General features: G+C 43.8%; 1 protein-coding gene across 1 annotated transcript; it reads right to left on the bottom strand.

Annotated features, from left to right (window-relative positions):
• Nucleotides 1–3,914: 3,914 nt before the first annotated feature.
• LOC309717851 (uncharacterized protein) lies at nucleotides 3,915–5,699 on the bottom strand. Its single transcript, XM_082552716.1, has 2 exons — nucleotides 4,574–5,699; nucleotides 3,915–4,397 (listed from the first exon to the last, which is right to left on the bottom strand). The coding sequence occupies exons 1-2, from the start codon at nucleotides 5,066–5,068 to the stop codon at nucleotides 4,338–4,340; spliced, it is 555 nt and encodes a 184-aa protein (XP_082408842.1). The 5' UTR covers nucleotides 5,069–5,699; the 3' UTR covers nucleotides 3,915–4,337.
• Between the last annotated feature and the right edge of the window lie 8,892 nt (nucleotides 5,700–14,591).

Below are 14,591 nucleotides of genomic sequence, written 5' to 3'. Positions count from 1 at the left end.
GAAGTGCAAGGTTTTTGTCAACACCGTCAGACACAAAGAAATGCAAAAATATATATTTTAAATTAAGTTGTTTCAGCTCTTTTGACTATTAGCAGCTTCTCTATTCTATTGTTTATGCACATATGTTTTCAAAGTAATTATACCACATTTGCCCCAGGGCAGCTGTGGCTACAACTGTAGCTTGCCTCCACCAGTGTATGAATGTGAGAGTGAATGAATAGTGGTATTGTAAAGCGCTTTGGGTGCCTTGAAAAGCGCTATATAAATCCAATCCATTATTATTATTATTATTTAAAAGTAAGATTGTTTTGGCTTTTTATTATTAGAGTTACAGTCATACATATTTTCAGAAGCTTGTATTTAATCTGTATAAGAAACAGTCATATTAAGCAGCATGCAAATTACACATTTATTAAGAAAATTACGTATTTTTATTGGAAGATAAAGGAAGGAAACTATATGGTTCTCCAAAAGAGAAAAATAAACTGACGGTGGTGACACTCTGGTAGAAAACAAGATATTATTTCTTTCAAAATGACCATTAAACCTTAACAACCTTTGTAATATCACAAGACACATCATAACAATTCTGTTTTTGCACATGTCAAGTTCTACATCTTAATAGTTCACCAGCAAGTAGCTGCCTACTACTCCTTGATTCTCTGTGGTTGTGTGTTAAGACCCCGCTGTAATTTCTCTCCTTTTGTCTCTCTGTGCTTGTTTCCAAAACCTTCTCTTCTGCTTTTTTTTCCTCTTTCTTTCAGATAACTGATGTTCTTTATTTTTCCCTCTTTCACTCTATATCTTTCCCTTTATGAGAAACTCTTTCTTCAACTCAGGCTGGCTGTTAATTTTTTCTCTCCTTTTTTGATCATCCCTGTTCCTTCTCCTTCGTTGCTCTACTGACAGGTTCCCCTTTGCTATTCTAGCCTGAAATGTACCATTTTGTAATTACTATAATTTTTCTGAACCTTATGCTTTTTTACAGATTAAGGATGAATATTCACAGCACAATTATGCATTAAGCAATAGAAATGCTATCCGGCCATTAACTCTGATGTCATTAGCCATTTCCAGGTCCAAACTCCCCTTCAGATCCCAAAGTCAAAGGAACTCTGTGGCATCACTGAGAGTTACAAACTGTCTAAATTCTTTCATCTTTAATAAAATGATCAGTGCGGCTGCTTTACCAGGTGTAACATCCAGGCATCCATGAAAACAGAATATATGACATTTAACAGAGTTAGAAGTTAGATTGCTTGTTTCCACCTAAACATGATACGCCAGCTCTGCTACCACTTCCAACATAAATTAAGACAGAAAACTAAACAGCAGTGACTTCTGTAGGCAGTAGCGGTTTTAGATATGGGCGACATAGGCGGTTGCCCGGGGCGGCATCGTGGTGGGGGGCGACATCACGGGCATCGCGTCAGTCAGCGCATATTGGGAATGACATACGCACCGATCGGTTTTCTATCGCCCATTTGCTGGGAGCAAGTAAATAATTCTCTGACCGGCTGGAGCAGCATCTAATAACCAACTCGCAAAATAAAAACAAACACGAAAACAGCGGACATTATGATACAGACTCATAATTTGCACTGATGTTTTTTCGAAATTCTATACGCGAAAAGTGAGCGGAAGATCCCTCGGTGCACTTGCTGAAGTCAAAGTAAACTTTATTGTATATAGAGAGACGAGACGATGAGGCTCCAGTTACAGCAGTGCAAGTAAACAAACAATAAATATAAGAAGAGTAAGAAAATAAATATACACTTTAGGACTAGGGGTAAACGGATCAATAAAAATGTAAATGTTTAAATTTACAGTTTGATGATTTAAAGTCTCACACACAACCCGTGGAAAGGGGAGGGGGTGGCTGCTTCCAAATAGAGCACATTTCATTCATAATGTTGTAAATCCAAGCCCATTTGTTAGGTGTGGCTGTGTGCAGGCAGGAATAGGACCCAAGGTGCAGACTCCGGAGACGGACGTGAACTCAAAAAGGCTTTAATTAGGTACTCAAAAATATAACATAACTGAAAAAACTCAAAACAAACTTAAACTGGAGAAATGACAGAACACACAGCTAAGAAAACGGTAGATCACGACACGGACACAGAGAAACACAGGGCTTAAATACACAGAGGGAGCAATCAGGGAATGAGTAACAGGAGGGAAACACAGCTGGGACAAATCAGAACTGACGAGACCAAAGAAGCGTAAACTGAACACACTGAGAAAAGACAGAGACCTTCAAAGTAAAACAGGAAACACATAACACAGACTGAACAAAGACACAGCCTCACATGTAGGCACTACAGAGGGAACAGAGACGTGGGACCAGGGCAGACACAAACACTGACTGGACACGGGGATATAGGAACTAAGGATACACATAGACGCGAACTAGACAAGGGGATGCAGGTGATAGGGGAGACAGAGCAACTAAAGAAGACAGAGACATAAACCATAAGACAGAACTCAAAGAAACCAAAAACTAGAAAATATAAATAATATCATAAACTCAAAAACCCTGGGTCAACGACCCAGGCATCCTAACAGTACCCCCCCCTTAAGGGCTGGCTTCCAGACAGCCCAAACCAAAATATCAAAACCAAAAAAAAAAAACAAAACAACCGAACCAGGGTGGGCGGCGGGGGAAACAGGATGGAGGGCTCGAAACAAAACCAAACAAGGAGCCAGAAACTAAAAAAGAACAAACAACGGAGCCCGGAAAGCAACAGAACAAAAAACAGGCTCACGACAGGCGCAGACGGCCAGGAAAAACAGTTCACAAAAAGTTCAGGGGGCCGACCCGGAGGCTGACAGCACAACAGTCCAAACCCGGGCAGTTCAGGGGGGCGGCCCGGAGGCTGATGGTCCAAGAGCCCAGAAAACAGTTCAGGAGGCCAGCCAGGCGGAAGGCACCGGTGGCGACGGAGCAGATCAGGAGGCCGGCCGGGCGGGAGGAACCGACGGCGGCGGAGCAGGTCAGGAGGTCGGCCGGGCGGGAGGAACCGACGGCGGCGTAGTTCAGGGGGCTGTCCATGACGGCAACGACGTCCAGTCATCGGCCGGACAGAACGTGCAGGACGAGCAGGCCGGACAGGATGTGCAGGCCGGGCAAGACGTGCAGGCCGGGCAAGACGTGCAGGCCGGGCAAGACGTGCAGGAACAGACAGCATGGAGACCTCAGGAGCAGACGAAGCTGAACACTCGGAGACTGGACCAGGTGGAGCTGCAGAGGCTGAGGCCGGACCAGGCGAAGCCCAGGCTGAGGCCGAAGCTGGACCAGGCGGAGCTGCAGAGGCCGGGGCCGGACCAGGCGGAGCTGCAGAGGCCGGGGCCGGACCAGACTCGGAGGCAGGACCAGGCGGAGCTGCAGACTCGGAGGCCGGACCAGGCGGAACTGCAGAAGCTGAGGCCGAAGCCGGACCAGGCGTAGCAGAAGCAGAAGCTGGACCAGGCGTAGCAGAGGCAGAGGCTAATGGCGGCTGAACAGGCTCCTCAGGCCCTCCAGCTGACGTGGCAGAAGGCTGAACAGGCTCCTCGGGCCCTCCAGCTGACGTGGCAGAAGGCTGAACAGGCTCCTCGGGCCCTCCAGCTGACGTGGCAGAAGGCTGAACAGGCTCCTCGGGCCCTCCCGCTGACGAGGCGTGAGGCTGAACAGGCTCCTCGGGCCCTCCAGCAGGAAGAGACGGCTGAAGCGATTCCTCGGACCCTCCAGCGGAGACGGGTGGCTGAAGCGGTTCCTCGGACCCTCCAGCGGAGACGGGTGGCTGAAGCGGTTCCTCGGACCCTCCAGCGGAGACGGGTGGCTGAACGGGCCCCTCGGACCTCCAGCGGAGACGGGTGGCTGAACGGGCCCCTCGGACCCTCCAGCGGAGACAGATGACTGAGCAAACAACTGAGGCGGTAACTGAGCAGGTGACTGAGCCGATAGGTGAGCTAATGTCTGAGCTATGGAGAGAAGTTTAAGTTGTATTGACTGTTGTAACGATGGCAGCAATGGCGGGTGAGGTGGTGGATTAGCAGATGGTTGGACTAGGTTGTCTGAGCCTACGGATCCTACAGAAACCTGCTGGACGGGCTCACCTGAGCCTCCAGCGAGGTCAGAAACAGGTGCAAGTACCTGCCGGACACCAGCCACTCCCACCCGAGGAGAAGGTACGGGTGCAGGAGCTAACTGGTTCCCGGTCATCCTCACCCTGGGAGCCGGGACAGGCACAGTCAACGGCTGGGCAGCTGCAGTCCCCACCCGAGGAGCTGGTACGGGTGCAGCGACAGGCAGAGGCTCAGCCAGCCTAGACACCTGAGCAGGGACCAGCTGGACCTCAGCCTCCCTCACCTGAAGCACTGAAACAGGTGCAGGGGAATGCTGGGCCTGAGCTGCCCTGGGAGCAGGAACACAATGGTGTGAAGGAGCAGGCTCAGCAAACACAGACTCTTCTAAAACGTTTTTTAACTTCCTACCACCACCACGTCTAACAGTCTTAATAGTCTCAGTCTTAGCAGTGTTCATATGATTGTTAGTTTCCAGCTCCGAGGAACGACAGCAATCACAACTCACCACCGGGAGTTGCTCCGCAGAAAAAGAGTGGTGACGGTGTGAGCGTCGCCTCCTCCGGGAAGTGGGAGGTGGCGAACTGGGCTGCGAATCCTCCAAAGGACCGGGCTGCGATGAGGAAGCAGAGAGTTTGTGAAGCTCAGAACGTGGCAGACCCAAAAACAGAGCGAAGGACTGCAGCGGAGTGAGTCTAACGTCCGGTGTCACATAATCTCTCTTCCTCCGCCGCTTAACTCTCTTGTCGGACTGGTAATCCAGGGGTGAAGGCGGAGGTGTAGCGACTGGAGAGAAGGAGCATGTGCTCAACCTGATCGCCCGAGGCATAGACACTGGCTCGGCCGTAGCCATTTGGAGGCTGCGGGGCCCTCCCAAAGCCAAACGTGACCCATAGAAGGGTGACTGGAGCTCCTGGGCATGCTCAGCTTCCTCCCTCACGATCTCCTTGAGGAAGGCAGAAACTGCGGGTCGCTGATACCACACGGAGTCTGCTGGGTCCATGTTCTGGTCGTGATCTTCTGTTAGGTGTGGCTGTGTGCAGGCAGGAATAGGACCCAAGGTGCAGACTCCGGAGACGGACGTGAACTCAAAAAGGCTTTAATTAGGTACTCAAAAATATAACATAACTGAAAAAACTCAAAACAAACTTAAACTGGAGAAATGACAGAACACACAGCTAAGAAAACGGTAGATCACGACACGGACACAGAGAAACACAGGGCTTAAATACACAGAGGGAGCAATCAGGGAATGAGTAACAGGAGGGAAACACAGCTGGGACAAATCAGAACTGACGAGACCAAAGAAGCGTAAACTGAACACACTGAGAAAAGACAGAGACCTTCAAAGTAAAACAGGAAACACATAACACAGACTGAACAAAGACACAGCCTCACATGTAGGCACTACAGAGGGAACAGAGACGTGGGACCAGGGCAGACACAAACACTGACTGGACACGGGGATATAGGAACTAAGGATACACATAGACGCGAACTAGACAAGGGGATGCAGGTGATAGGGGAGACAGAGCAACTAAAGAAGACAGAGACATAAACCATAAGACAGAACTCAAAGAAACCAAAAACTAGAAAATATAAATAATATCATAAACTCAAAAACCCTGGGTCAACGACCCAGGCATCCTAACACCATTATGTATTCATGATTTGAATCCTGGGTTGTGTGAAATCTCAGAAATGCACCCTAGACAAAGTAATTCTGTGAACTAAGGTGTAGGTCTATTAGGTTATGTTGTGGTGATCCTCGGGTTGAGGGATGGGTGTTCATACTGGAGTGCAAAATTAAAACCAATGGAAGATGGACAAGAAAAGTTCAGGTCCTCAGTTTAGAAAAAAGAGGAGAAGAGGAGGAGAAACGAGTAAAAGATGCAGGTAAGCAGATGTGTCATTGGATAATGGCAGGTCATCCTAAAACAATCAGAATCAGAATACTTTATTAATCCCCAAGGATATTATGTGGGTTATGTGGGTTGGTCCAAGAAGAAATGGTAAAAATAGTAACAGTGACAGACTAAACTCCAAACAATACAATATGTTACAGATTTTAATATTAATTAGTCATTGTCAATTGTTGATTTGTCCTGTTCTCATTGTATGACGAATCGTATCTATGAAGCGCCTTGAGACAACTTTTGTTGTGATTTGGCGCTATATAAATAAAATTGAATTGAATTGAATTGAATTGAATTGAATTACGGGCAGCACGGTGGCACGGTGGTTAGCACTGTTGCCGCACAGCAAGAAGGTCCTGAGTTCAATTCAACTCCATGTGTGGCATGTTCTCCCCGTGTTTGCGTGGGTTCCCTCCGGGTACTCCTCCGGCTTCCTCCCACCGTCCAAAGACATGCATTGTCTGTCCCTGTGTGTTAGCCCTGTGACAGGCTGGCGACCTGTCCAGGGTGTACCCCGCCTCTCGCCCTATGACAGCTGGGATAGGCTCCAGCGCCCCCCGCGACCCTGAAAAGGATAAGCGGAAGCGAATGGATGGATGGATGAATTGAATTATGATGGCTGTTTGGTAGCCGTTTGCATACTATGCATACTCTCTCTCGCTTCGTGTGTGTGTACAACAGTTTTATGTTAATGTACAATACTTAATATGTTTTGTGTGTGTGTGTGTGTGTGTGGGGAAGGGGACGCCAGAGGGAGTGTTTGCCCGGGGCGCCAAACAGGCTAGGACCGCCACTGTCTGTAGGGTTACTCAAGTTGGGCTAGCTGGTATATAGTGATGTGGTACATGATTGCTAGCGACACAGCTGTGTTAGCATAACATAAACACAGTGAAGCTGGAGGATGAATGCTAACTTTTTTCCACTTGATAAAGGTTAACGTGAGGGTTCCCGTTGGTTAGGCTGACAGTGATCACTGACTGTTTTTAGGTGCTTGTTCAGATGTAATAGAACAAGATAAAAAGCATTAAAACATTTTAACAGCACAACAGGCTTAATAAACACAGAGTAGTTTGGGCCCGGAAGCAGGATTCATACATCATCACTTAAAGAACAGCTCTCGGGGCACAGCTAGCTCAGTAGATGCCACATGATCGAAAGGTTGGGCATTCAAATCCAACGAACGGCGGCTATCCTGGATTGGTAGCTGCCCACTGCATCACTGAGTGAATGGGTTAAATGCAGAGGACTAAGCATTTTCCTACAGGATTAATAAAGTATACATAAACAATGAGATTCAAGATAATATTTGACACATCTGTAAAGCAGAAATATCAGTAAAATACACAAGAAGTAATATGACTGAAATATTAGTAAAAAAAAAATTACTTAATATAATTGATTAATAGGACACTTTTGTGACATTTGTCAACACCGTCAGACAAAAATCCTGATGGTGTTGACATCTGATGGTGTTGACAAAATACCCTACTTTCGCTCATAACACATGTTTTTCTGACAGAAGCCATCTTGTTTTTCATCGTTTGCTTATGGCCTCTACAATCTACCTAAATTAAGCTCTTTATACAAAAAACAAAAATTAAATCTTGGATTACATTGACTTTGGTGTTGACGCACTATAGCTGTGACACAGAGTTTTATCAGAAAGGTATGCCATAAATGAAATATATATCACAGCAGTGACCTTATGGCATGTGTATCAAACAGGAAGTGGTAAAGGGGTCCTCAGACTGTAAGCTACCCACAATAATTCCTGATTTGTTTGTACTTTTAAAAAATCTGACGGTGCTGACAAAAACTCTGGACACAATTTTAATCACTTAAAAAATATGTAAAAATAAAATTTTAATTGTATATTTTGATATTATATAAGGTATTGACTTAAAAACTTAGTGACGAGAGCCATGATGTTTAATTTTACATTACTTTTATTTTTTTCCCTGAATTTTAATATTATCACACCTGCTTCTGGACAATGGATTTTTAAGGTACTGGTAATGTACCATTTAAAAAAAATTTATATGTATAAAAAATGCAAAATCATACTTTTGTTGTATAAACATTGCCTTGGTTTGTCTTTTAGGCATTTGGGTTAACACTTGTATGCATATTTTTAACCACAAAATTGGGTTTTATCTGGCAGACATGTTTTGTCCCTTATCTCAAGAATCGGTGAAGTTTGTGTTTTGGAGTTTTGTCTTTCGGGTGAACCAGTTTCTGTCTGAGTGTGTTGCTGGGTCTGAAGTACACTGGGATGTTGTACTTGGAGAAAAGTCTCCTGAGCTTCTCTGATACACAGGCTACATAGGGGATGACAGTGTTGTTGCGTCTGTCTTTCTTATCCTCCCTCGCTGGTGTCTGATCTTCTTTTCTGTGCATCTTTGCTGACTTTATAAACGCCCAATTAGGATAACCGCATGTTTTGAGTGCTTCCTTTACCTGTGTGTGTTCCTTCTTTTTTCCTTCAGGTTTAGAGGGAACATTCTCTGCCCGGTGATGTAGGGTCCTGATTACTCAGGACTTACAAATTTGTGTTCCAGAGTGTGATGGGAGTCAAAGAGGAGGTACTGGTCCGTGTGTGTGGGCTTCCGGTAAACTTCAATGTTGAGGTTGCCATTCTCTTCAGTGTGCGCAGTGCAGTCCAGGAAAGGCAAACAGTTATCCTTTGTGTCTTCCCTGGTAAACTTGATGTTTTTATCCATGGCGTTAGTGTGAGCAGTGAAGGATTTATTTTATTCTGCTGTTGGTTCCAAGGTGGATATTTAACTTTCAAATTTTTCTGGCAACCTTAATTAGAAGTTTCCAAAATGCTCAGTGTGGAGAAATAATTAATTTTCCTGAAATAATCTACTGACAAAATGTCTACAGTGAATTTTTTTATTTCTAAATTGTGACTGTATGTGCACTAACTTAATTCACTTTGATGTGAAAATTTAGGCAGATCTTTAAAATAGGACGATCATTAGTCCTGATTATAGATTGATTAAAATTACTATGACATAATTCAGTATGCATGGCTTCATCACAGAGTGACCTTCAGTATGCATGCATGCATTGAAGTGGTTTGCTGCCCAGTCAGCACCTCAAAGTAACACAGTTCTCTGCCAAAAAACACTGGAATGCTCCCTTTAGGTTGGGGAAGAGAGGCTCCCCCAAGTGAGAGGACCCTGGAGTAAAGATTAGAGATTAGAGTAGTAATTAGTTAATTTCAAACCATATTCACCTGAAAATTAAATTAGCTATCAGCAGTGAAGTCTGGTGACAATATGTACCTAAAAATGTCTTGATCAGTATGTGATCTGAAATCAGAAATTGTCACAGCTTCAGGAAGCCTTCAAGTAACAGGTTTGTTGCTCATAGTTTCCACACACACAAATGCTGTCTCTTGTGCACAGAGAGGTAACTTCTCCAGCAGCATGCAGAGATATGAAGTTAATTAAACTGCCAATCCCAGTGAGAATAACCAGTACCTGAGTTAACCCTCTCAAGGCAGGCGTTGCCGATTTGCCGATTTGCAACTAACAACCTGATTACCCCACATACATATTTTATGAGTTTTTTTTTTACTCAGAAGTACCACTGCAGGACTTGGTTGTGCATTAGCAACAAAAAGTTTAATTTGAGCCTGAGAGGGTTAAAACAGAGAAACTATAGAGGGTGAAGCACGCATACAAAACACACACACACACACACACACACACACACACACACACACACACACACACACATACATTTGCTAAGAAACAATCATCCAACACATAGGAAGATCACATTTACACATTTACTTATTTAGTTTTTATTCTGTTTACCAGTCATGAACAGAACTTCCTTATTTGACCTTTGACCCTAAAGTAAGTAATAGATTTCAGGTAGGGAAGGTGAAAAAAAATCAATGCTTATATTAAACCCTGCAAGCAAATAACACTAGTCTATCAAAATGTCAGCGTAGAAACAATGAAGTAGTGCCAGCTTTGATGGCACATATTGACAAATGCAGCTGGTCATGTGTGGACAAAAACGTGATAGAGCAGTGCTGGCATTAACTTGAGAGATATTCTCTGGTGGCTCATTCAGCAACAGTGTTTTTCCAAAGGCTGCTTCTCAGCAGAGCACACTGAACAAGAAGAGAAGCAAAATATGCACAAGCAATGCAAAGGGGAATCCAAATTTTCACCCCCAAATGTGATCTGCTTTTGTTGAAATGAAATCAGTGTGATCACTCTATTTCTCAACATAAATGAAAGATTTCTTGCAGTGTTGGAAGCATGAAGGACTCGACAGTGTCAATTTGTCTCCACTGTGACATTTTTATCTCTAGTAAGACACAATACTGCTCCGAGTTTGTCTGCCTTTTATCAAAGAAAAATATGTGGACAGTTTCCCCCAAGGGCCATGAATATACAGATAGATAATAGAATAGAATAGAATAGAATAGAATAGAATTCAACTTTATTGTCATTGCACATGCACAGGTACAGGGCAACGAAATGCAGTTTGCATCCATCCAGAAGTGCTTTAGTGATATAGATATATTACAATATATATTAGCAATAATATAGATATGTGAGTATATTACAGAAATGGGTCTATTATGGTATGTTATAATGTACACGGTATGAAGTATGTTGTGAATATTCTATAACTATAAGTATGTACAGGCTGTAGTGAGTACAAGCTATGTACAGGATATGAACAGGATATAAATATGAAAAACTATACAGAATATGAAATAAATAACTTTACAGAATCTGAGATATACAGCTATACAGAAATGGGAACTATGCAAGTTGTAAACAGTTGTAGGATTAAAGATTATCGAATGTACAGAATGATTATTTACACAGAGCTATACAGTAGTGCAGTTAAGATAAGTGAGGGTGTAGATAGTTTCTACAGAGGCTATATAAAGTGCTAGTGGTTGTGAGTGGTGGTTCAGTCCATGTTATTATTGTGTGTTTGAGGGTACAGTTGTCCATTGTGGGTGTGTGTATGTTCAGTCCATGAGTTTAACGTGGGTCAGATGTCAGGAGGCAGAGTTCAGGAGTCTGACAGCTGTGGGGAAGAAGCTGTTCCGGTACCTGGTGGTCTTAGTCCGGAGGCTCCTGTAGCGCCTCCCAGAGGGCAGGAGGGTGAAGAGTCCATGCGATGGGTGACTGGGGTCTTTGATGATTTTCCCCGCCCTTTTCAGACACCACTTCCTGTAGATGTCTTTTATGGCAGGAAGTGGTGCTCCGGCAATGCGCTGGGCAGTTTTCACGACCCTCTGCAACGCCTTCCGGTCCGAGGCAGAGCAGTTCCCGTACCAGACTGTTATACAGTTGGTCAGGATGCTCTCGATGGTGCAGCGATAGAAGTTCACCAGGATGTCTGAGGACAGGTGGTTCTTCCTCAGAGTCCTCAAGAAGAAGAGGCGCTGGTGAGCCTTCTTGACCAGCTTGGAGCAGTTGGTCGTCCAGGTGAGATCCTCAGAGATGTGGACTCCCAGGAACTTGAAGCTGCTCACACGCTCCACAGCCGTCCCCTTAATGCGGATGGGTGGATGTGGGTCAGGGTCAATAGGACACTACTTGCCATTATTTTTGAAGAGTCAAACTCCACTCATACAGAACTGATATTAACTTGTGCCATTTTGTGATTTTGTTTTTTTATCATTGTTGTGCTCATCTGTTTCTGTGTAATATTTCATTTTTCTAATCTACAAATGGGACTAGATTTCATAGACAAGTAACTTGAAACTTAATCTTTAAAGGTTTTGGTTTATTTTGGTAAATTAAACCCATGGATGGATTACTAAACAGGCAGAGTATGTACCCAGTAGTCCACAAATCTTTTTTATTTTAGTATATGTTCACAGGAAAATGCAATTTCTCCACAACTGTGCCATAGTAACTTTGTTTAAGAAACCCACCGGCAACTGGCCAACATCACGAGGTTGGTCCCCAGTGCAAATTGGGAATGTATTGTAAATATTTTGCCGTTGTAAAACAGTTTAGAACAGTACCACTCTTGTCTTCATGTCTTCAGTCTATTAGTTCATAGTGCTGGGCTCTAACCACAGCATTAGCTTTAATTTATACAGCAATAAAGAAATGGCAAGAAGTATAATATTGATTTTCATCAGTGAAAGCCAGTGCTAGAGCAGAGTTTATTAAATACTTTTAAACTGTGGACCCTGGTGTGTGAGTGTTTTTTAAACGCCTCTCTCATACACAACATAACCTGGAGCCCATTCCCATGACCATACAGCATCAATGCTAATATTTATTTCTTAAAACTTCACATTAAAGCTTGTTTCCCTGAAACAAACTCATGAATAACAAAGCATATGCACTCTTTTCAAAGGGTAACCACAACACTGGGTAAGAAAAGCAAGAGAGTCCCTGTAGCAAAATGCTAATCATCTCCCACTGCTGTAACCTTCTCCCCCTCATCCCCCACCATTCCCCTGCTTTGCTTGACTCTCCTGATTTCATTCTCCTCCTTTGTCTCCAAGTGTTCATGAAGAAGGAAGCAAACATCTGTAACTTTCTACATATTCATTTCTGTTTCACACTTCCTTTTTGAAAAATAATGGAGTTTAAGGCCAGAGGGGGAACAGGGTCTTTGTAAATATGTAAGGAATTTGTTTGGGGGTGAAGTACATGCACGCTCTGTGGTTTGAAAGAGACCACTTTCGGCCACCCCGTCGCCATCTGGACGGCTTCAAGGCCGAAGCTGGATGGAACAACCAATTCTTCTCACTGATTATGGGAATGTATTTTGACTCTCTGTCCACATCCTTCAAGGTCACCTGCGTCGACTGGAGGACTGTTGACGTTTGCTTAAAACTGGGTGAAAGGACACTCTCTCTTCAGCTGATACAGGATACACACACACGTACTCAGACACAGATATACAATCATATGGTTATGAAAAGATTGTGGCTTCAACAAAGCAGTATTATTGCCTAAATCGTTCTCTTTAATATGACCCTGCAATATTAAAAAGCAAACCCCAGCAAAAACAGGAGGAGCAGCAGACAACTATTTAATGTGTATTAATAAAATGCATTCAAAGCCACAAATTTAATGATGGTGATAGAAGCAAACTGCTTTAAAAAAAATGAATGATTACAAGGAAGAGACACATACAGTATACTGTAACTGCTTATCAAAACTGAAGCACAATTTTCTCATACGGGCTGTCCATACAGCAGGCCATATTATTTATAAAAGATGACTTCACTGAAAGGCTCCAAAAGGCTCCAACCATACAAATTCAACTCACACCTCTCAATTATTTAGATTTTGCTTGCAAGAAGCCACACTTTACTATAATTTTTCTGGTCTTGCGCATTCGTTTCATTGGCTCTCTGAAGGTCTTTCAGTGTTTGTCTTTAAACATGTAGCTTTTTCATCCATTTTCAGGCCACTCCTTTTTTTTTTGAACCACTTAACACTGACTTGTGAATCATCATAGTATCACAAATGTCACCTAACTCTTTCAAAATGAACTTGTCATTGGTTTGCATTTTAGAAATTATATTTGAACCTTTAACTGCAACAACATCTGTTCAAAAAGATCATCTGAGGCCTTTGATTGCATTCACGTGAAAACATTTTCTTAACTGCAAAAATATATAAATAATCTCAATTACAGTCAAAGGTGAAAGTCAAATAAACAACAACCTTCAGGTCAGTAGCTCCAGAGTTTTACAGGCCCATGTACATTTTTATTGGCTTGTGAAAAATACCTATTTTTATCTTTTAAAATATTACATATAATAAAATATTCAAATTGATTAACACATATAATATTTTACTTTCAATCTGAAAAATGTTATGAAAGCCTTGAAATAAACATGGTCCACGCCCCCCCCTTTAGACTCACCCCTCTTTGCTGCAGGCATTACTTCAATGTAAAATAGGATGACTGCCGTCAGCCTTCACGAAGCTGTTTAATTTAACCAGTCAGATATCAGACTAAGTTAACAGTTCATCTGTATATTTTGATGTAGCCTTACTTCTGTAGCTCTGCCACAGATTGTTGTCTGTGTAAAACAAACAGTGGTGGATGGAGCAGCTCCAAAGTTCATTTTCTTCATGGCAGAGATTGTTGATCACTTCACTAAGGTGTTGATCCCAGTTGTGCTGCTGGCGGGAGGTCAGGTTAGCAAGCTGGGTGGCAAGGGTGTGGTTGAAGCATTCCACCAACCCATCGCTTTGGGGGTGCAGTGGCATTGTCGGCATTGTCCGGGTCTTCCTGATACCCAGCCGCTGACAGACCTCCTTGAACACCGCAGCCTCAAAATTCCAGCCCTGGTTGCTGTGCAGTTCCTCTGGTACCCTGAACCAGCAGAACATGTCGTTGACCAGACACTCAGCGGTGGTAACACTCAGCTGTTACCACCGCTGAGTGTCTGGTAACACGCAGCCCACGCAGTCACCTGTGGTCGGGGACTGCGTGGGCTTCAGGCCACTTGGTGAAGTAGTCCATCGCAACCAGGACATAGCGGTTCCCCTGGTCAGTGGTGGGCAAGGGTCCCAGGATGTCCACTCCAACCCGGAGCCCCCACCTGATACTGTTGCAAGGGGGCATGAGAGCATTGGGAAG

The sequence above is a fragment of the Aulonocara stuartgranti genome (genome assembly GCF_965226115.1).
Source record: "Aulonocara stuartgranti genome assembly, chromosome: 11".
Classification (NCBI taxonomy): domain Eukaryota; kingdom Metazoa; phylum Chordata; class Actinopteri; order Cichliformes; family Cichlidae; genus Aulonocara; species Aulonocara stuartgranti.
The sequence above is the reverse complement of the archived record's forward strand: the minus strand, read 5'-3'. Positions and strand labels throughout refer to the sequence as shown.